At 40.6% G+C, this 20,969-nt stretch overlaps 2 protein-coding genes across 4 annotated transcripts; one reads left to right on the forward strand and one right to left on the reverse strand.

The window, feature by feature from the left end:
* The first annotated feature begins 1,105 nt into the window (after positions 1–1,105).
* On the forward strand, positions 1,106–5,370 carry MRPS22 (mitochondrial ribosomal protein S22). The gene is made up of 8 exons (XM_015871220.1): positions 1,106–1,257; positions 1,380–1,534; positions 1,616–1,780; positions 2,321–2,464; positions 2,801–2,884; positions 3,608–3,753; positions 4,923–5,031; positions 5,256–5,370. The coding sequence occupies exons 1-8, from the start codon at positions 1,137–1,139 to the stop codon at positions 5,346–5,348; spliced, it is 1,017 nt and encodes a 338-aa protein (XP_015726706.1). The 5' UTR covers positions 1,106–1,136; the 3' UTR covers positions 5,349–5,370.
* COPB2 (COPI coat complex subunit beta 2) lies at positions 2,922–18,109 on the reverse strand. Of its 3 annotated transcripts, XM_015871218.1 has the most exons (23): positions 17,977–18,109; positions 17,109–17,246; positions 16,477–16,563; positions 15,528–15,654; positions 14,534–14,682; positions 14,005–14,151; positions 12,823–12,922; positions 12,547–12,689; positions 12,134–12,333; positions 11,446–11,556; positions 11,095–11,183; positions 10,902–11,008; positions 10,462–10,605; positions 9,864–9,994; positions 9,394–9,601; positions 9,025–9,135; positions 8,109–8,323; positions 7,754–7,846; positions 7,495–7,675; positions 7,322–7,390; positions 6,369–6,461; positions 5,835–5,942; positions 2,922–3,697 (listed from the first exon to the last, which is right to left on the reverse strand). In XM_015871218.1, exons 1-22 carry the CDS (start codon positions 17,977–17,979, stop codon positions 5,847–5,849), a joined length of 2,742 nt encoding a protein of 913 aa, XP_015726704.1. In that variant the 5' UTR covers positions 17,980–18,109; the 3' UTR covers positions 2,922–3,697; positions 5,835–5,846. The 3 variants fall into 3 exon arrangements, with proteins under 3 accessions (XP_015726704.1, XP_015726705.1, XP_015726703.1); XM_015871219.1 differs by lacking the exon at positions 2,922–3,697 and having other exon boundaries at positions 5,598–5,942; positions 6,369–6,458; XM_015871217.1 differs by lacking the exon at positions 2,922–3,697 and having other exon boundaries at positions 5,598–5,942.
* Between the last annotated feature and the right edge of the window lie 2,860 nt (positions 18,110–20,969).

A 20,969-nucleotide genomic window follows, 5' to 3' on the forward strand; every position in this document is an offset into this window, starting at 1 on the left:
AGCTATGTGTTAATGAAATCACATTATCATTAAGGTTGGAAAAGACCCCTCAGATCCCACATCCACCCCCACCTCACCATGCCCACGTCCCTCAGTGCCACATCTCCACAGCTCTGAGCAGCTCTGACTGCCCCACCTCCCTGTGCAGCTGTGCAGCGCCTCGCTGCTCATTCTGAGAAGAAATGTTTCTTAATATCCAACCTGACCTAACCGGGTACAACTCAAGGCTGCTCCCTTTCATCCCAACACTGTTAACCTGGGAGCAGAGGCTGAACCCACCTCAGCACCGCCTCCTCTCAGAGTTGCAGAGCAATGAGGGCTCTCCTGAGCCTCTTCTTCACACCGACTGCTCTTGTGAGGCCCCGTCTGTTGTACCGTGTCCAGGTGTGGAGCCCTCAGTACAAGAAAGACATGGAGATTTTGGAAAGGGTCCAGAGGAGGGACAGGAAGATGATGAGGGGGCTGGAGCACCTCCCCTATGAGGACAGGCTGAGGGAGTTGGGTTTGTTCAGCCTGGAGAAGAGAAGGTTGCGGGGTGACCTCATTGCAGCCTTTCAGTACCTGAAGGGAACTTACTCCCAGGAGGGGGTAAACTCTTGGAAAGGGCTGATAATAGCAGGACACGGGGAAATGGTTTAAGTTAAAAGAGGGAAGATTTAGGTTGGATGTTAGGGGGAAGTTCTTCACTAGGAGAGTGGTTGGGCTCTGGAACAGGCTGCCCAGGGAGGTTGTGGATGCCCCGCTGCCTTGGAGGTGTTCAAGGCCAGGTTGGACGGGGCCCTGGGCAACCTGATCTAGTAAAGGTGTATGTTTGTGGCGCTGCCAGGCAGGGGGTTGGAACTACATGATCCTTGAAGTCCTCTTCACTGCCGGCTCATTCTGTGATTCTGTGACCATCCCAGCTCCCTCAGCTGCTCCCCATCTCACTTTGTGCTCCAGACCCCTCACAGCTCCGCTGCCTCCAGGACACACTCTAACACCTCAATATCTTTCTTGTAGTGCGCTATTTATTTCCCCCGTACCAAGACGCTGAAGTTCCCCACAACTGAAGACTACAGACACCGCCTCCAACAGCCCGCTCACTTCATTTCCCGACGTGCCCCGGTAGCGACGCAGCGGGGTGTGGTGTACGCAAGATGGCGGCGCTCACAGCGAAGGGCGCCGCTCTGCTCCCCGTGCGGGGATCGCGCGTGGTGCGGGCGCTGTGGGGATGGAGAGTGCAGAGGGGGATCGGGCAGGACGCGGGGAACGCGGGAGGTACGTGAGAACGGGGCGGTACGTGAGAACGGGGCGGGAGGAGGCGGGAGGTGCCTTCATGTGAGGTGCCGTCCCTTCACCCCGCGGGGTGTCCGTTCATTGCGTGTAAAATCCTCCCTCAGAAAAGCGGGACGCGAAGCCCGCTTTTACGGATGAAGCGGTTCAGGATTTGCTGTACAAAATGACGGGGCTGAACCTGCAGAAGATTTTCCGTCCGGTTCGGCAGGAGCTGAAGCCGCCCAAGTACCGGCTGCTGACGGAGGCTCAGCTGCAGGAGGTGAGTGCGCTGCGCTGCGCTGTGGGGCGGCCCCGCTTTTCTGACCAATGATTATGAAATGAATTCGACTTTTACCTTAAGGCCACCAGAAAAGCCATTGAGGAGGCTAAGGAAAAGCTGAGGATGCCGCCGGTGTTGGATGAACGCGAGCCCATCGATGATGTGTTGGCAGACGACAAAGTCCTCGAGGGGACTGAAACTGCGAAATATGTGTTCACAGATTTAACTTACGCCACCCCGCATCGTGTGAGTAACCATCCGCTCATTAGTTCTAGCAGCTGTTCGTTCTTAATTCCTAAACATGAGGTAGGTTTTAGTACAACAGCACAGTCTGCAGAAGGTCGAGGAGCTGAGTTGGATCTTTAGTGTAGAAATAGAGGCGTTACAAGTTGTTGACTTCTGCCTATTGATGATAAATTGCATTCCAGTGCTTAATAATAGAAAACATACGTGCTGTTAATTTAGTGTGGGTTGAATGTGTAAAGTGAGGCCAGCAGGAACACACACTAACTCCTTTCTCTGGGCTTAGTTGTCTTATTCATTCCATTTTGTATAAGCTTTTTAGTATAAGTGCATACAGCGTTGCATTCTACTGTCAGATCAAGGTGTAAGTGCATAATCTATAAAGGGCGGAATAATTCTGTGCATGCTAACAGTAAAAAAGACACTGTAATGTTAGCGTGGTTTTGGTATTGGAGCACTTAGTCAAACAAGAATCTCTTTTACGGTGATTCTGTTTATGTAGAGGATGCTGTGGGAGATAATGCTCACTTTTGACCTTTTCAGGAACGTTTCATCGTAGTTAGAGAGCCAAACGGTGTGTTACGTAAGGCAACGTGGGAAGAGCGAGACCGAATGATACAGATATTCTTCCCAAAGGAAGGGCGCAAAGTTATTCCCCCAGCATTATTTAAGGACGAAAACCTCGGGGTAAGATCAGCCTGGGGCTGAAATCAGGTGTTTTCTATTTTCTTGGCTGTGCTGTTTGGATGGAGCAGCAGCCATGAGTAAGACACTTGGTTTGTAGGTTTTAACCTTCTTGAATGATTGTTACCAGCATAACTTGCTTCAATTGCTTAAAATAAAATTCCGAGTTGCAACCAGATACATACTGGGTAATGTAAATATTCTGTCATACCATAAATATGTGCACAATGGTTATATGTGCTGTGATGCCCAGAAGAGGATTGTTTTCACTGCCAGTTAAATTTTGGATAGTTTCAATTGTGCGATATATGACCTGTGCCTGATTTTGCACTGTTTCAGACTGTGTTTCAGCAAGACCGTCATGAGGATGTCCTTAACATGTGCATTGCTCAGTTCGAGCCGGATTCAGCTGACTATATCAGAGTAAGGTCACTTTTTAACTGAAGAAATATTAGATAAGAACTTTCAGGGTTTATTTTATAGGCATAAATATTGTCTGCAGATCAGAGTTGCTCAGGTGTGCTCTTCCCCTCCACTTCCATGGATTATGTTTGATCTTTGTGATAAGCTTCCTATATTTTTTCCAGAAAAATAAATACTAAACATTTTCCAACCATATAGAAAGAATACAGATACAGAAAATAGTCTCTGGTATCAAACTGGAATTGCTGCTCATAACTGTAACTGGCCACAGCTGGAGTTGCGCTGCTTGCGTTGTCTTGACTACTATGCTAGGATTTGTAAAGGCCAGGTAGTAACTGATGCACCTGAGAGCACCATGCACAAAATAAGCTGGTGTTTGTGACAAAAAGCAGGTACAAAAATACACTTCCAGCTGAAGCATTTCAATTCATTAACCTTAAGTACTGATGAATATATCGATCTCTCCCAAATTTTCCAGTATGTGGGTAGCGTTTAGTTTTCTCTTAACACACATCAATGTATGAATTCTAAGAACTGGATTTTCCCAGTGTTGCCCCAAATTAGAACAGGTGTAAAGCTTTCAAGTAGCACAGTTGAGTTTGTGGCTTACTGCAACAGTTTATGGAGGCCTAAAAATGGTGTAAAAAAATCGATGTGAAAGGTAGAGAGGAGGAACTGTCACGAAGCTCTGCCTATGCTATTGAAACTGAATCCTGTGTCTAGGTTCATCATCGAACGTACGAGGACATTGAGAAACATGGAAAATATGATCTGCTCCGTTCAACAAGGCACTTCGGAGGCATGGTGTGGTACCTAGTGAACAGAAAGAAAACGGATGGCTTACTAATAGATATGATCAACAGAGACTTGTAAGTGGGGTTCATCAGTTATTTATTCTGTTTCTCTAGACAAATAGAAAATGCCTGGAAGTTTCCATTTGTGTGATATTTTAGACTAGGTGTAATTTTTAGCAATGTAGATTCTGAATGGAACTACCAACTACGTTAGAATCAAAGTGGTAGGGTACCAAAGCAGGTGTCTGCAGAAATTCACCTTTTACAGTTGCTGAATTTTTAACTTTATTTCCCTTCTAATTAATTGTCAGCAAACTTCTGACTCTGGGCACTGCTGATCTTAAAACCTAACAGCTGGTAACAACTGGGCTGTTGTGGCTTTTAAGGCTTGGTCTGGATTTTGAAGCAATTATGATGTAGCTGTGCTTGACTGCAACTGCTACAATAGACAGTGAGAAGTAAAAGACACACATAGATTCTGAATGGATGGTTTCCCACAAGAACTGTTAAGCTCATTCAGAGCTCAGTGAAGCAGATAATACTTAATTGTCCAAAATATCATTAGGGCTAGGATAAAAAACTGATAGAACTCAAAATTGCAGTGATGATATTCATTTCTTACTATTGAATTTAGAAACTTCTAATAGCTGCTCAGATCCTATTTTCAAACCTGAGGATATGAAGAAAACAGAGGGAAGTTTTTGTAATCAAAATGGTAAATGGGCAATTCAAATATCTGGACTTAAATTATCAGACATTAAAGCATCCTTATCTACCTGTCACCCACCCACTTTGGGTCTGTATTTAGACTTACGGAGGTAAAACCCTTATTCAAGTTTAATTTCTTCATAGACTAAGCATTGCAAGATTCCTAGTACTACTTCCATCAAATGTGCCAGCCACTGCAGTTAGTGTTAGAAGGCTTCTTGTTTGGCTGTTCCACTGAACACTTTTTTAGTGGACAATCCTTGTATTTTATAGCTTTCAGCTTTATAGCTGCTGAACAGTAGTAGATCAGGCTTAAACTGCAGTATGAATTGGTTTCTGTCTGTTATTTGCTGCATGCGCTTCTGGTCTTCCTTCTCAGAAACAAGGTGCTATTACAGTGAATTATGGGCTGCCTCTTTAGCTCTATTCTAATGACTGTGTATAGGAGGTGAAAGCATATGAAAGCCTGCGGTGTGCAAGCATGCTCAAATTATTTAGAAAAAGTAATAGCTACAACTGAACCTTTATTTGTTTAGGCTGGATGATGCTACAAGTTTAATCACACTGTATCACATGCTTCATCCGGAATGTCAGTCAGCAAAAGAAGCTAAAGAAGGGAAACTTCATGGAATCGATCTGATCAAGGTATGCCTTTCTATTTTAAGCACACTTGCCTACAGAAGATAAGGCTTTTGAACAGCAGAAGCCTAGGCAGTAGCTTCCTGTATTCAACTAGAACTGCTGCATATGTTTTTGAACTATATAAAACAGCATGATTGGGTAGAGCTGGCTGACGGACCCTTGGAATGATGAAGTCCAACTGCTCTTAACCATACATTAATCTCCACCCTCCCCCCCTTTGCTTCTAGGTCTTTGTGAAAACTGAATCACAGAAAGAAGGTTATATACAATTGGCCCTCCAGGCATACCAGGAAGCAATGGCTACTTCTACAGGTTCATGAAATAAACAACAATTTATCATTATTTTGAGCAGTTTGTAAATTTTCTTTGTACAGGATTCTAGGATAAATATCTTGGGTAACTGTGTGTGCTGGAAAAATACATACAAAAACGTACTAGGACTTGCTATAGTAACAGATTAGTTTTACAAGTATTGTACATGAACTCCCTCCAGTCACATTCTCTTCTACTTCATAGTGATGTATGTTGAGTAAACACTTGCCTTCTCAGAATACAGGAGAGAGCAGGAATGGAATGTTTAAAAGGATTTATTGAACTGCACATTAAATGAAAATGCTTCCATAATGCTTCAGAACCAGCCTATATCTTAAATTTCAACATACTCAAATTTTTTACAGTTGCTGGGTTTGCTCCTCTCCCTACATCTACATGGTCCATCTTCTGTATAAAAATCAAGTTAATGTGGAGCACGTAGTCCACAGAACTTCATTCGTTTGTTTGGAGTAAGTAGTAGTTGAGTTGGTCACCTTGAACTCCGTTCAGTCATCTAAGATCTCTTCATCCAGATTGATATCTGTGGTATCAATATCCTCCAGGTCTAAGTTATCAAGGTCATCTTCCAGATCCAGAAGTGTCTAGGAAGAAAACCAGATAGGAGGGATACATGTTAGGGAGCTGTTGTGATGTAGTCTGTATAGTGCTAAATGAGGTACTGAAACATTCAGCAACCTTAAGGTAGTGAAGCAGTGCAGAAGAACTACAACAAGCTACAGAAAGAAATGTGTTCTTGAAGAAGAAAGCAGCTTGCAGTACTGCAACTTGTTACTGTGTTCAGGGTTATGACTCCATTTGTCTCCTTGTAGAACAGTTCCTATAGACTTTGTAGACTTTCATTTCTGTGCACAGTTTCTGCAAACTACAGGAAGAGCTCCACACAATATAATAAGTCTCAGGAATGTGGTTCATATCAAGATAACAAGTGAAATTATGTGGTATACTTCACTCAAATTATTAGTTCAGTCTTTAGCCATGACACCCCTTCCTAAGATCTATTCCAGTACCTTTTGATCTCGTGGTGGAAGCAGATCAGAATTCTGCAGTGCTGTATTCATCACTTCTGGTTTAGCAGATGGAACCGCTTCTTCTGTCTTCTTCTAATGAAAAAAGATTGCTTAATTTTAACAAAAGCAAGTAAACAACAGCCCCTTTGAACATCTCCCAAGCCTTGATGGCTGTCTTCTAAAATTTCCCTCAGTAATTCCACAATCACATCTTCACAGCTGTTAAGTTTTTTTAGTCTCCAGCAGATCCTACCATGTTGTTTTTTTCCCCCCTTACTTAATTTAGAAAGAAAGAAAAACAAGTTTGAGTCTGTGTCAATTAATTTAAAGAACTAAAGTGCAACTGCAGAAAGTGACAGGCCTTGTTTATAACTTCTAATGCAAGATAATTGTAAATTAACATGTTGTAGACAACTTATACTTGGGTGGTAAAACCATCAGTCTGAGCTACTTAATTAAAGTATTATATTTCTGATACCTGAACGGGGCTGCTACGCTCTAACTTTTGAAGCAGTCTTACTGCTTAGCTGTGCACAATAGCAATAAATATAAAGCATTTTAATTTGCTGAGGTATGTAAGAGATCACAGTTTCCAGCTACGGAGCTTTCAGAGTGCTAGAAGCAGTTGGGGCAGTAAAGGGTTTGATAGGCAACTTTTCTTCAGGATGAATTCAGTGGCTGATTACAGACACGTACTTGAGTGAAGTTGTAACAAAACAAAAACGTATGCAGCCACACAAAATGAATAATTCTGTAACTGCTAATGACTTTTCTTAATCTGCCTTTTTAGTCAAAAAGTCTGAGGCAAAAGAATGTGGATCTCAACTGCAGTGCTTGTAGTCAGGCCAGTAAGAGCAAACAGTTCAGTCACTGTGGTTTTAAGTTCTGTAGGGTAGATGTTACTGCACATCAGAAGCACTTCTTAGGCTTCATCATTTAGTGGTAACACTGACCTGAGATGCCATTACTCCTGATGGCTCAAAGCCTTTTGCTTCTTCAAGTAAGTTTCTTTCTTCATTTGGCTAAAAAGTAAAAAGTGCAGACATGTTGATTGACTGTTTATGTCACTTCATCGACTTGCTTACAGCTCAACTTGCACAACTTGGAACTCCCACTTCCTACTCACAGTGACAAGGGGGTATTCCCTGGCTGCCCGCAGGTCAGCAAGACTTTGTTTAACGTATTCTTCAGCAACAAAAGCTTCCTTTAACCCAGGGAAAAGATTCTCATATTCTGTAGGATCAGCGAGGGATTCAGCAGCTTTCTGGTTCACTTTAGAGAGACTCTCCCGCCACAGTTTAACAACCCTGGAGATAAAAATCAGATTCATTGTATGCAGGTAGTTTTGACAATACTACTAGGATCTGCATATACATTGATGTTACCTTGAAACTTGGCTTGGCAAATAGGTCCGTGCAAGAAATGCAGCTTCTGGGAGACGTCCAGTTTTAATCAGGAGTTCCAAACATGAGTCAAGCCTGACAGATTTTAAAATAGAATTTTTATCAGTAATTTTTCAAGCCAGACTTTAGCATTATAGCTGTTTAGTCTATGATGTCAGTAAATTAAAAGTGCCCGTTTTAAAGAGTAGGCATCATAAAGCAGTTTTTTCTGAAAGGGTACATGCTACTACTGTCTTTCTTCTTGAAATTAAGTTACCTGCAGTTCACTGTTTGGAAATGTGACATTCTTTGTGTTTAGAAAGCCCAATGAGAACCATCTGAATTTCTCACTACTTACTTTCCCTGCAGGAAGTAACTCATAAATGCGACGTTGTTCTTGCCATCTTTCTCTGCTCCTTCAGCTAATTTATTCACCATGTTGGCGTTTCCTGAGGCTGTAGCCAGTAGCAGCAGCCCTCCATAGTCTTGTGCATGGTGCAGGCATTCCTGGGCTAGGCCAAACTGGCATTTACTAATGGCAAGTTCAGCAAGTTGCTTCCATTTCTGTTCTGACTAAAAGCACAAGGAGAGGGAGGAAAAAGAAAAAAAACCAAAGCTATATTTTTGAATACCATTAAAGATTTTTAAAGCATTCAATATGAATTCTAAGTTCACCTGCTAAGTTACCGTATCCCATCAGCATGCTTGTCTTCCCATTAAGATACGATAACGATTGCAGTTTGTTCTGTGCATACCACTGTCACACTGTCATTACCCAGCAACACCTGCCTACTTTCCCCTCTCCCTGTTTAATGACAACACATTAACTTACTCCCTACTGCTCCATTATTTTGCAAAATGAACAGTGAGACCAATTCTCTGAATAATAGCTATGGGCCAAATCACTGCCTGCCAGTCTTCCTAGAACATCAGAAATGATGCAAGTTTTTCAAGGCTGGAATAAAGGCCCAGAGGCTTCAGTTCTGCCAGTTCTCCTCTCTGTTCAACACTGAAGATTAAGGCTTTGTTCCTGGTTGGAATGTATTACTCTCCAGGAGGAGTTCCTATATCTTTCTGAGCAGACAACATGCTTCTGTTCTCATCCCACAGCAAAGATTCCTTTGAACGACAGGCAGAGAAACTTCAGTAAGGAAGTTGGAGGCATATTTACAGTGTTCACAGAGCTGTGCTGCACTGTCACACTGCCTCGTCTTATGAGGCCTCTACGATTTATACTCAGAATTATCATGAATCACCAGAAGTTGTATGTTTACCTCTGCTTCTACTGCAAGCTGATAAGCAATTTTTAGTTCTCCCAGCTGAAGAGCAAGTTCAAAACGATGCTCTGGATCTGTCGATACTGCAAGAGCTTGCTGTTTGAAGCCCTGAAATAAATGAATAATCAAAAGTAAAGCTCTGATCGGTCACACCAAACAGCATCCCAGATGTTTTAACAAAACCCTCTAAAGAAAAGATTACAGCATTCCAAATAAATACAGATGATTAACATGAATCTATATATACATTAAGTTAGTGGCTTTTTTAGTTGCTTAGTTTTTTTGTTTTTTTTTTTTTACTTAGCAAATTCAATTAGAAATAATCAGCTGGTGACTTTTTGGATGTTTAAGAAAGGTTTCTCTTGCCTGTTTTTCAAGAAAATGCGCAACTCTGGTTCTCTGTTCTTTTGGAATCGTGGGGAGAACTTTGTCAGCCATACCGAAGTCTCTTCTCATCACAGCAGTTTGATATTCAAGCACTGAGACCAGCAAAGAGTAGCTAACAATGTTTAGCTCTTTATCACCCAAATAAAGTCGGTTGTCCTTAGGAATATACCCCAAAAGATACATCGTCCTAAAACAAGACAAAGACTATTCAGCTTGGATATGTCGACTGTGAGGTGCTACATAAAAAAATCCAATGATAGCAGGAATATTTGCATCAACTTTTACTCTGTACCCATGTAACGTTATTTATTCTATGCAAGATTACATTAATTGCCTCAGAACATGAGCATTATAATCCAAAAGTAATTCATCAGGGCAAGCGGGAGATTTACTTTGTCCTAACTGAAAAAACAGTCAAGACTTCCTTACAATCTAATGCAGCAACGTACCTGTCTAAATGGGCAATCGTGACAATTTCTCCTCCAACGTAGTAGTTGAGTCTGTTCACAGAGCTTGTGTAAATAAAGCAGTCGCCAACCCACAAACCTGTTTTCACAATCTCCTGAATCTCACCAAGAACCTGCAAATTAAATTTAACCAAAAAGCTACTTTTAGATAGCAGTGAGACTACTGTGTTTTCAAATTAAATGCAACAGGCACAAGGGTGAGTTGCAAAAGAAGTTCCAGGTACAAACCAGAAGTTGTGCAAACTATGCCTCCAGTTCTACAAAAAGATGTTACAAATCTCTCTCAATAATTAACTAAGTTACAAATCCAGGAAGGAAGTACCAAATGTGTTAAATAAGATAATTAGAAGTTTCCTCATGAGATTTCTGCTGTTTTTCACGTGGTCTCAAACTTCTGTCAGATTTCAACATACAAAAAGTGCAGAAAGCATCCAGTTTCTGTGAACATGCTACCCAAATGCAAGATGGCTGGAAAATACAATTTAGTTGTGTTATGTTAAGGACTAATTTTGCTATTCTCTGGCAAGACTCGCTTCAGTGACCTCTGATCCTTGTCACATCCGTTTTTAAATACAGGTACCTCAAATGCATCTTCAATTCCATCTTCAGTGACTCCTTCATGCGTTTCCTGGGCAGATGCAACTTTTTCTGATAGATATTTCAGGATGAAGAATGACTCTTCTGTAGCAATGCAGACAAGCTCACCCGAGTCAGACCAGAAAATCTGTGTCATCAGAATCAATAATGGCAGTGGTTTAGAGAGCTCAGGTTAAGAGAGAAAGTATGTTTTAGTTTAATTTGTACAAACTCTCATAGCAGCCTTAGGAGCCAAGAAGCCAATGCATGCATAAGATTTTCTTCCTTTTCACTACCAGGCAGAAGTAAACTTAAGATATTGTTATTTTATGATTGGCAGCTTGGTTTCGTTATAGAAAAAATATTCAACAGTCTAGCATCTACAGTCTAGAGTAAACGCAGATGCACATAGATTCATATCTTCAGATTCCTTTCAAAACTTACATGTTTGGGCTGAATTTCAATTCTGCGGATCAGTTCCGTGTTTTCCCAATCATAGAATGCCAAACCATTTACAGATCTCACTCCCAACAGGAAGCCACCGTAGATGCCTGTAAGAAAATGAAAGTTGAAGAATTCTGCATCGTGCAGACTGTGCACATGCATCAATATGTGTATGCTAAAAGTAAATACTCACCTTCCGCTCCAAAATCAGGTTTGAACGATTTCTTCTCCTTGAAGTTTTTAAATATCTTCACAACGCTGTTGCTCTCTCTGATTGCGTACCTGGAGATTGCATTATAGAAATATTACTTGCCTGTTAAAGTAGCAAACTACTAAAATAACAAACTGCTACAAGAAAATCCTTGCATTTGTCTTCAAAAATCAGCAGAGCACAGCAAATAGAAAACCTTAAAACATCACCTTCTCTAAGTTCATTATTCAAACCTTTTTTCTTGTTTTTTGTCTTCAGCCCAACTCCATGTTTGTACAGACTGAAATGTAGCAGCAAAGTTAGTTAATACAAAGGAAAATCTGCAACACTTACTCTGACGAATCATGTGCCCACACGAACTCCTGTGCAGAACCAAAACTCTTGTTCCTCAAAGCCATAGCTGTGTAAATGATATATTCGCCATCACCACACACTACAACAAACCTAGAGCAAGAGAAAGATGCAGTCTGTCAGACATCCACGTTCAGTGCACTAGAACAAACACACAAATCATATGAAGATCATCACAAGCCTGTGTCATGGTATAATTACCACAAACATAAACAGAATTAAATAGAACAACTTTGTGTATTCCAGAACCCATCACATAATGGATTGTTTCTGCTTCGCTTTCCTAGCTACTTGCTATCCCTTCTTGCTTCTGCTCTCCGCTCTGCTTCATTTCTACTGTGTATCCCTTTACCTTTTCTTCCAAATTAGCTCATCTAATTAAAAAAAAACCAAACACCTGAGATGTAATAGAAGAACTTGGTTTGCTACTACTACATTTTACATTTTGTTTGCATGATTCTTTCCCTGTTTACAATGTGCAACTTGTCAGTTTAAAATGTGAGCTATTATGCAGATGGCTGAAGCCCTTCTACTATGATTTTCCCCTGCTTAGCTGTGAGACACCTGTTAGCCACAGGCTCTCACTACCAGGACACATGCAATACATTCTCCAGTATAAAGAAAACCAACCAAACAAAACGAAACTGATTTTTTTTCTACAATCAATTACCGTCCATTAGGGTTGTGCTGAATTGTTTGAGGATATATTTCACAGCTCCCCATATCCTTCACAGCCAGTGGCAATCTTTCTCCATCTTTAATTTCAGCATCTCCCATAGCTTTCAAGTTGGCCTGCTGGACTTCTGAATGTTTGGCCCAGATAATTTTTCCATTTGCATCCATGGACATGGCTGGTTCTTCACGGCCAAGCTAGGAAGCATAGCATAAGAACTTAGCAGACAGAGAAAACACAGTTTTGATTTTCTTTTCAGCTCCACGCATCCAGTGAAATATCCCGGCTTTGTCTAAAAATGACAATTCAAATTCTAAATGATCAGTATTTTATATATTACTATCAGATAATTAGTTGCTCTTTACACAGGACAGCAATGAATCACCTTCTCTCATTTCAAATAACTATACCTTAACAATGATGCTGCCTTCATCATAGCCCAAAGCCACGTTATTGGATCCTCTCAAACTGGCCACACACCACACTCTCTCCATCCCATAGTTGAGTGTACTCTCCAGGCGGTAGGTGCTCGAGTGCCAAATGCGCACAGTTCCTAGAGAAGAACGGAATATGTGCCTTATCACTTTCCCCAGCATGACAGTATGAGACGTGTAGCCACACCACAACTAACTGTTCTCCCATGAGTTCCTCCCCTATCCTTTATGTAGCAGAAAACAGACAATTACCATCTTCTGAGCCTGTGATTATGATAGGCAGTTCAGGATGGAAGCTGACACAAGACACGTTTTGAGCATGTCCTTCCAGTGTCTGTACACATGTTTTATTCTGCAAGAAGAGATGAAAGGACAGGTAGAGATTATAAACAACTTGCAACACTTTAACTTTCATTCCTTAATAAGTAAAATCCAGAAATCTATCTGAAAGCACATTTGTTCTAGATTTCTTCCAGTCACATCTATCTCTCAGATGTTGAAGCAGCAGCATTAAACACATACAACGTAACAATGAATGTACTGACTTAATTCCTCCACCCCAATGGAAAACTATTTATTTATTTTCTGTTTTCTGCTCACAAAATAGGCTTTCTCAGAGCTCAGTAATGCAACAGACTAAAGACAGACAGACAGCTGGGGCTGCTAAAAAAAAATATCAGAGCAAAACATAGCTGAATTCAATTATAGGTGAAGAAACACCTAATGTCTTCATCAAGAATGTTTACCCACAGCTGTATAAGAGTCTACTCTGCTTGAAGCAACTAGGAGTAGACTGTAATTAATATATACAGCTTTATGTGATACTAAAACTTCAAGCTCAGTTACATAACAATCTTCGCTGTAGTGCATATTTTAATTAATACTATTAGCTTTAATTTCTGATCTTGGATTTAATCGTGGACACTACTCTTTAACAACCAGAAATTCCTATCTAACAAACTTCATCTTGTCCTGACCATTAATACATTTGTACACAGGAAGAATTTATGAGCTCTAGGTTCCAGCAATTGTCTCTGGATTCTATCTGTTTCTTTCCTGTATAGCACTCGAATGAGGCAATAATGCAACTCATTTGATGACCTGTGAACTGTCAAGTACACAGAAGCATGCATACATGCATGAACAATGTTTGCCTGTATAATGTATCCAGAAAGTACACAGACAAGAAAAAAACAAAGTTAACACTATTAGCAACACCTTGACATTAAATTTAAGTAGCCTCTAAGTTCACTGTACAATTCGCAGCATGCTCTCCAAAAAGTTATCAACATCTGAGCACTGTATCATGAAATAATGTTCCCACTTTCATCTTTCAAAGGACGGAAGTGTGTTGGTGTGTTCAAGTCTTTTTCCTTTTTACAGTTTTGTGGTTTTGCTGTCTATACAACAGACTGCAGAAAGCTGAATACATACCTGGTAGTCCCAGATCTTAACCAGCCGGTCATCTGCCCCTGAGATGAGATACGGCTTGTCTCCTCCACTGTAGTAGTCAATGCAGTTCACCCCTTTCTCATGGCCTTCCAGAGTAAAGTTGGGTGAAGAGGAGCCAAGCTGCCACACCTTTCCAGGGGATAAAATAACAATACATCAAAAAAGCCCTGCATAGATTTTGATCTTCTCTTATCTAGGCCAACCCTGCCAAGCAGAGGTTGTATTCTAATGCTTGTTCAGAATTCAACTGTAGGTACACTGATATTTTTTTCCATGATCATCACAGCAGTATTTATACAAATCTCATCTCAACATCTAAAGACTGATGAAATCAAAGCTGTCATTTTGCAGACAGCACAATGGTAATTTATAGGGAACTTGAGGAACTATTACTCTCCAGATGGTTGTAAACCTACAGTCTCAGATTCTCAGTAACAGTTTCACAGCAAATGAAGCTCATTGCTGATAATTACTTCATAACTGAAAAATAAACAAAACCACAATTCTCTACCTTGATTGTCCTATCCAAAGAGGCACTGGCAAACTGATTATTATCTTTTGGGTTTATGACGATCTGCATGACGTAATGGGTATGTCCTTCAAACACTTGAGAACAAGACCATTTCTTATCCCAGTCCCACAGTTTAATAAGCATGTCATCTGAGGAAAAAAAAAACAACAACATTTTATTAATTTAATTAATTTCTTAAATTAAATATCTTAATTTAATTAAGATATTAAATTATTAATCTTAAGATGATGGACAGATTTTAAAGAATTAAACCTGTGCTTTCTTGTTCGGCACTTACTGTAATGATCAATAAGGAATAGGAAGCAGAACCAACCAGGGTGGCTTCCTGATATCTTTATTTCAAGTGTATTATCTTCAACAGAAATAACTACGATGCCTCCAACACAAAATGTTCACTATATTCTAGCAGCGCTCAGGCTGTGTTAGCAAGATTTCCAGGAGTAAAAAGGACAGAGAAAATGATGCGTATACTTCTTGGGCAAGATTTGTTGGGACACAGTAATTTTCCATTCCTACATAGCATAGATCAGCTCAAATAACAGAACTCTGTAGTATGCTGGGAAAACCAGGTGAGAGTTACCTGCTGCTTCAATTCAGATTGTTAGCTGAAATACTTAAGTATTTTTAAAAAAAAAAGGAGCTTCAGTGAGGCAAACTCCAACTAATTATCACCTTTGTGAACTTTTCATTGAGCAGTTATTAAGCAACAAGATCCTTTAGAGGTCTTCTCTAGCAGGAGCATAAGCTACATAAGCTATGTAAAATAAGCTATAATATTTTCAATTCTAAGTAGTACTGATATTCAATTAAAAAATATGAACACAACTGGCAGATAAATAACAACAGATACACCAGATACTTGCTCAAGGATTTCTGTTTAGCAGAAACCTGAAAAAACATGCAATTTCTATCAAGACAGAACCCTGGAAATGGTGGATGAAAAACACATCAAAACGTATCACAAAATTCTTACCGCTGCTTGTCAGTATGAAAGGCTGCGTGGGATGGACAGCAATACAACGAATGTAATCTGAATGTGCTTCAAACATGTGCACTCTTTCCAGGGTGTTGTAATTAAAAACTCTAATTTGCATGTCATCCTGTGAAAGAGATTAGAATAAAAAACTACAACAGTACTTCCCATACATACACTGCAATATAGCATAGAGTAGCTAGACAGAACATTCCGATATTGAAGAATCTCTTACAATGATGTGTTCAAGAAAATTTACTTTCTACCTAAATAAGACAAATCATTATTTGGCTCAGAAGTCTGTAAATTCCCCATTATTATACCAAGGCATTTATAAAATAAACTTCAGCTAAAAAAACATTTTAAAAAGATGTATTTTAAACCATCTTTTTATTTAAAGCAGAGTGCTTTGGAAGTTATTAATGCCTAATATGAAAATAAAAAGCAAGGTGCTTGCACTAAAACAAATGGAAAATTGATGTCAACTTTCTCAGCTGGGAAGGACGCGAACAAAAGAAAAGGTATCTTTATATGTATCTTTATTTCAGATAGAGCTGCACAATGATCAGACTGAGGAACTGATCCAGGTGAAATTAAGTTGATAAGAATACATATTCATTTCCATCAGTTCCTAATCCAGTTCCCCATGCAGCTTTTTGAACTCTTGTGCTGACAGAGAGGCTAAATGCACTTCAGTTGACAGCAGAAGTTGAATGTAGACCTACATTGTGTTAGATATAAGATTTAGCCACAAATTAGATTGCCTTCCTCTGAAATGAAAAGTTTAACTCTCTAAGATAAAAGGAAAAAAATTACTGGAGAAGTATTTCTTTCTGTCTCGCATGTTAATATTGAATCATTTTTATGTGATGTATAAAAGAAAGGCATGGAAACAAATTAAGAGAAACTACTACTGCATATAGAAATCACAAGAAGATGGACAGCTTACAGCTCCTGTAACAACCCAGTTCTTCCTTGCCACAAATTTGGCAGCTCTCACTGGCAGATCACACACTTCAAAAGTCTTCACCAAAGTCTGAAAATAAAAATGGTAAGTTTATAGCAATGGAGAAAAAGAGTTTTGAAATTAGTCTTCCTTAACTGTGTTCAGTGGATAGTCATATGTAGTCTTCAAGGGACATTACAACACAGCATGTACAATCTTTTAAAGCAGCATCTGTATGCAAGAAGATGCGTGCTCACCTTCTTGTTTTCCATTCATTCCCTCCAGACACCACTCACACATCCAAATCATTTCTAAATCTGCTGCCCAATTTCAGCCCTACTTAACAGAGAAGCAGAGGTCTGGCACCTCCTACACCCTTTATAGTTATTGACTGCAAGTACAAAGGAGATTTTTCTTGTATTCTTGAAACTAAACGTGTAGAAAATGAAGCATCATCAGAGCTACGCTTAAGAAAATACCTGCCTATTATTACAGTGACTCCTGTATACATGTCAGGGTGAGCACAGTCAATTAGTAGCAACATTTTTAGATTTTTCTTGTATGTCAGTTGTTGAAAGTGAGAATTTATACACTGGTTTTGAAAAATCATAGCAAAGGGAAGCCAAAGTTACCACCTGTGTTTCATGGTTCCAAACGCAGACGCTGCCATTGTAGAGACTTGCTAACATCCATGGCTCTGTGGGGTGCAGGTCCACACTTTTCACCCGGTCAGAGCGGGCTGTCAGCTTCCGCTTGATATCAAGACGGAGAGGCTGGAGGTGAAAACAATGGAGAACACTGTGTTATTCCAGCATAAAATGGGTATAAATACATGATGGAGGAAGGAAAGCCAAAGTCTGCCCCTTAAGTAAACAAGAGTTAATCTTGTTTTACAAGCAAACAGAAAACTGCTCTTTTCTGTCCATTTGCCTTTGTTTTTGTCTGGGGGCCAGAGATCTGTGGGAACATCTCATCCCTCCCAGTGCATCTGTTCCATCTACCTTTGTGAACACGCAGTATATTCATACAGTGAATTTCCACACTCCAGCACAGACAGAGATGCCCTGTACAGCTCCATAGACACTTCCCTGGTGCCCCTGACCTACCAAACGAAAGCACAGGGCCTTTCGCAGGAAAAATGAATCTTCTTCCTGTCTCACTTGAGAAAGACCAAAGAGGTGGAAAAGTCAGCTGTCACCTCACACACGTTTTGCGTTCGGCAGAATTACCATTAAAACCACGAAGAGAAATAACACCTCAGCACAAAACACGCCGTCATAAGAACTGGGGGGAGGCTCTGATCTCCCACTTTAACCACCAACAAAGCTGTTTTCTGAGTCGTGCCAATCACTACAACCGCTCTCTGCTACCCAGCCCAGGCCGGTACCGCGGCCCTGGTGCTGCTCTGCCCACAGGCCGCTGCGCTGTGTGCCCCACGATCGCTCTCCCACAACAACTCGCTCCATCCCACACTCCGTGTCCCCCATTCACTCCCTCACTCACCATGGCGCAGCGTTACCCCGCAGCTCCCCGAGGCTGAGCTGTCCCAGGCCCGGCAGCCCGCACCCTCCGACGTGGAGCTTCCGGACACGTCGCTCTCGTGAGAGCTGAGCGTTACGTTTCCGGGCTTTGGGATGCCGGGACATGCAGTCCGTGCCGCCATGGCTGCGCCTCGCGGGGCCTTCTGTGAGTTGTAGTCACGGCGCTCCCTCAGGGGATAACGGCTGTAATGGCTGCCTCGTGTGGCGGGAATAGCGCGCTGTGTGACTCTGTAGCCATCACTGAGAACATTCCTCACAGCATCGCCGCCATGTTAAAGTTACATCTCCAATTAAAAACTGCAGCCCCCAAGTTAACTCCAGGAAGCAGAGCAATAACACAAAATATATTCGTAGTGATTCTGTCAAAGAAAATACTTATTTTATCAGAAATGTGTACATAGGGATCAGGAGCCCTGTGACAAAACAGAAGGGTGACATTGCCATGGAGTGATCACAGTTTGAAGGACATAAAAGGATGGCAATGAGATATTTAACTCTTGTTGCTTTGACTCCCAAGAGAGCAAAGACAGACATTGAAAACAGAACAGCACGAGCCCAATGGAAATATGTGATAAGAGAAACACGAAGCAGGGAAAGGGGCAACTATTATGGGTGAGTTCAGACTTTTTGCTTCCACCGAAGACTTTCTTTTCACTTTATTTTTGTTGTATTAATGATTGCTAAATAATGCTTAAAATCCGTGAATTTCAGGATGTGGAAGGCAACTAAGAAGTTAAGATTTCAGTGTAATTCATGATCTTTAGGGAGCTGAGGTGTTTGGAACAGGATGGAACCCTGTAAGAAGTGCTATTAGAGAATGGAGGTAGGGGGGGTGAACAACACATATATTTTTCCTTGAAAAAACTCAGTGAGGTCCTGCTGGGAGATGAGAGTATTACAGGGGTATCAAAGATAGCAAGGAGAGCATGTGAGGGATGAAGGAATGGAGTTATTAGTCAAGAAAATAGTGGGGAAAGGCTGGAATTAGCTTGATGTTAGTTTCTCCTGGGAAGCTGTAATAATAGAAAAGCTAAAGTGCAAGTAAAAAGACATGGGCTATAAGCCAAGGTTGACCTTGCAGAAGGAGAGAAGCAATGAAATAAACCCCAAACAAACAGTTCTGTGTATTAAGGATGAGCAGTATTTCTCACAGTTGCTAGACGTAATGGTACCAGTTTTAAATCAAGAAAAAATGCTCCTCAAATTGCTGGGAATTGAGTGTGTATACAGAGGAACTATTATCATGTACATGCTCTCCTTTCACATTTTTTGCTATCTATCTTGTACCAGACACTGTTTCAGTTATATATAAAGTAGCTGAAAACATGGGCTGTCTCTAAGAAGAGAGTCAATACAAAGACACTAAATAAAACCATAATCTCCAGTTTGAGTTCTTTATGCTACTCAATGGCCATTTGTATTGCCAGTTTACCGAGAGAGATCCTACGGGGGGAAAAAAGTAAGCTAGACATAGACATACAGATACTAATGGATTTCTCCGTGTTTTTGCTATGTGAGGATTAGGTAGAAACACTGAATCTATAATGGAGTTGCATATGGAGATACAACTGTTACCCAAAGGAAGCAGCTCAGGTATTGTTCAGCACACTGGTCTTCAGAGGGCTCTTGCTTCTCAGGATAACCAGTCTGTTCACTTTATAGGTATCTCAGCTTAGATCCTTTTGACTGTGAAATTATTGTCAGTTGTTGAATTTGTGCGCCAATGAAATGTTTACTGGGAGTGGGAAAGACTATTTCAAGATACAAAGTTGCACATTATTGATATGCCGGAGGAAAAGATCAAAGCATTTTGGAGTATTGGTTGTGAGGAGCTATTATTTAGCCTCAGTGTATCAAATGTTTTTACAGAAGGGGGGAAGGCTAACAAAGAAACACCAATCCACTTTCTTGTTGTCTCAGGTAAGGCCTAGAGGTCCGTAATAGAGCCACATACATGTAGCTTATCTGCTATGCTTGGAAATCTGTATCCAGCTGAATATTTAACAGATGTTCTTAGCTAGGTCCAAACCTGGTATAATAGATAGTGTGATGCTGCTTGTTACAGTCAGCAGCTCTGTCCATAGGGTTCAGTATTTCTGTGCCTTGATGGTTCTACCCAGGATGCTACCAGTGCTGTATAAATTCTCCTTTGTTTCTCCATCAACCATCACTTGTTTTTTCCATGGGGATATTTAGCACCTCCCAGGATCACTGCATTTCTTTCCGGATCCAAGTTTGCAAGCATGTCTGAGCTGGACTAATTTTATTATCTTGAGGTTGCATTATGAAATACTCACTTATTCTCCAAGTATTCTGTGAGTTATTTTGTAACTTAAATCAATATATTATTCTTGCTAGGTCCTTTCTTTGGGAATGCAATACAGTTTTTATATATTTAGGTCAACTCTATAGTGCTGCATAGTACCTATTTCATATACAAAATTAATGTGAATTCTTTTTCATTGCCAAGACTTAATAGTTGCGGTGCAGTGAATTGAAGTAAAACTCATTGCGGCCTTAACTTAGAAGATAGCAAAGATTGATGGAACACAGTGGGTTTAAACGCAGTGTGTTATTAATGTAGAGGTGACAGAGCTGTGAGACAAAGCTCGCTGTAAATCTGAATTAAAAGCATCCTATACTGTATTGCTTCATTGTGTTACAAGTCAGGGGATATGACATCTTGGAAACATGCTCCTCTGGGATACAAACCTGGCTCACGTATGGAGATCAGATCACTAAACTTGTGAAGATAATAAGGAGCTTGTGATAATAAGGAGCTGAGATACCAGCAAAGAAATCAGAACTTTCAGCAGAACTATTAAGAGTGCGGTGTTCATATTAGAAAAAATAATCCCATCCTCTCCATATTAATTCCATCTGATAGTGCATAAACAGAGTTCAAAAACTAGCAATTGCTTCAAACATGATCATTACATAGTGCCCACAAGCCAA

Source organism: Coturnix japonica, chromosome 9 (genome assembly GCF_001577835.2).
Source record: "Coturnix japonica isolate 7356 chromosome 9, Coturnix japonica 2.1, whole genome shotgun sequence".
Taxonomy (NCBI): Eukaryota; Metazoa; Chordata; class Aves; order Galliformes; family Phasianidae; genus Coturnix; species Coturnix japonica.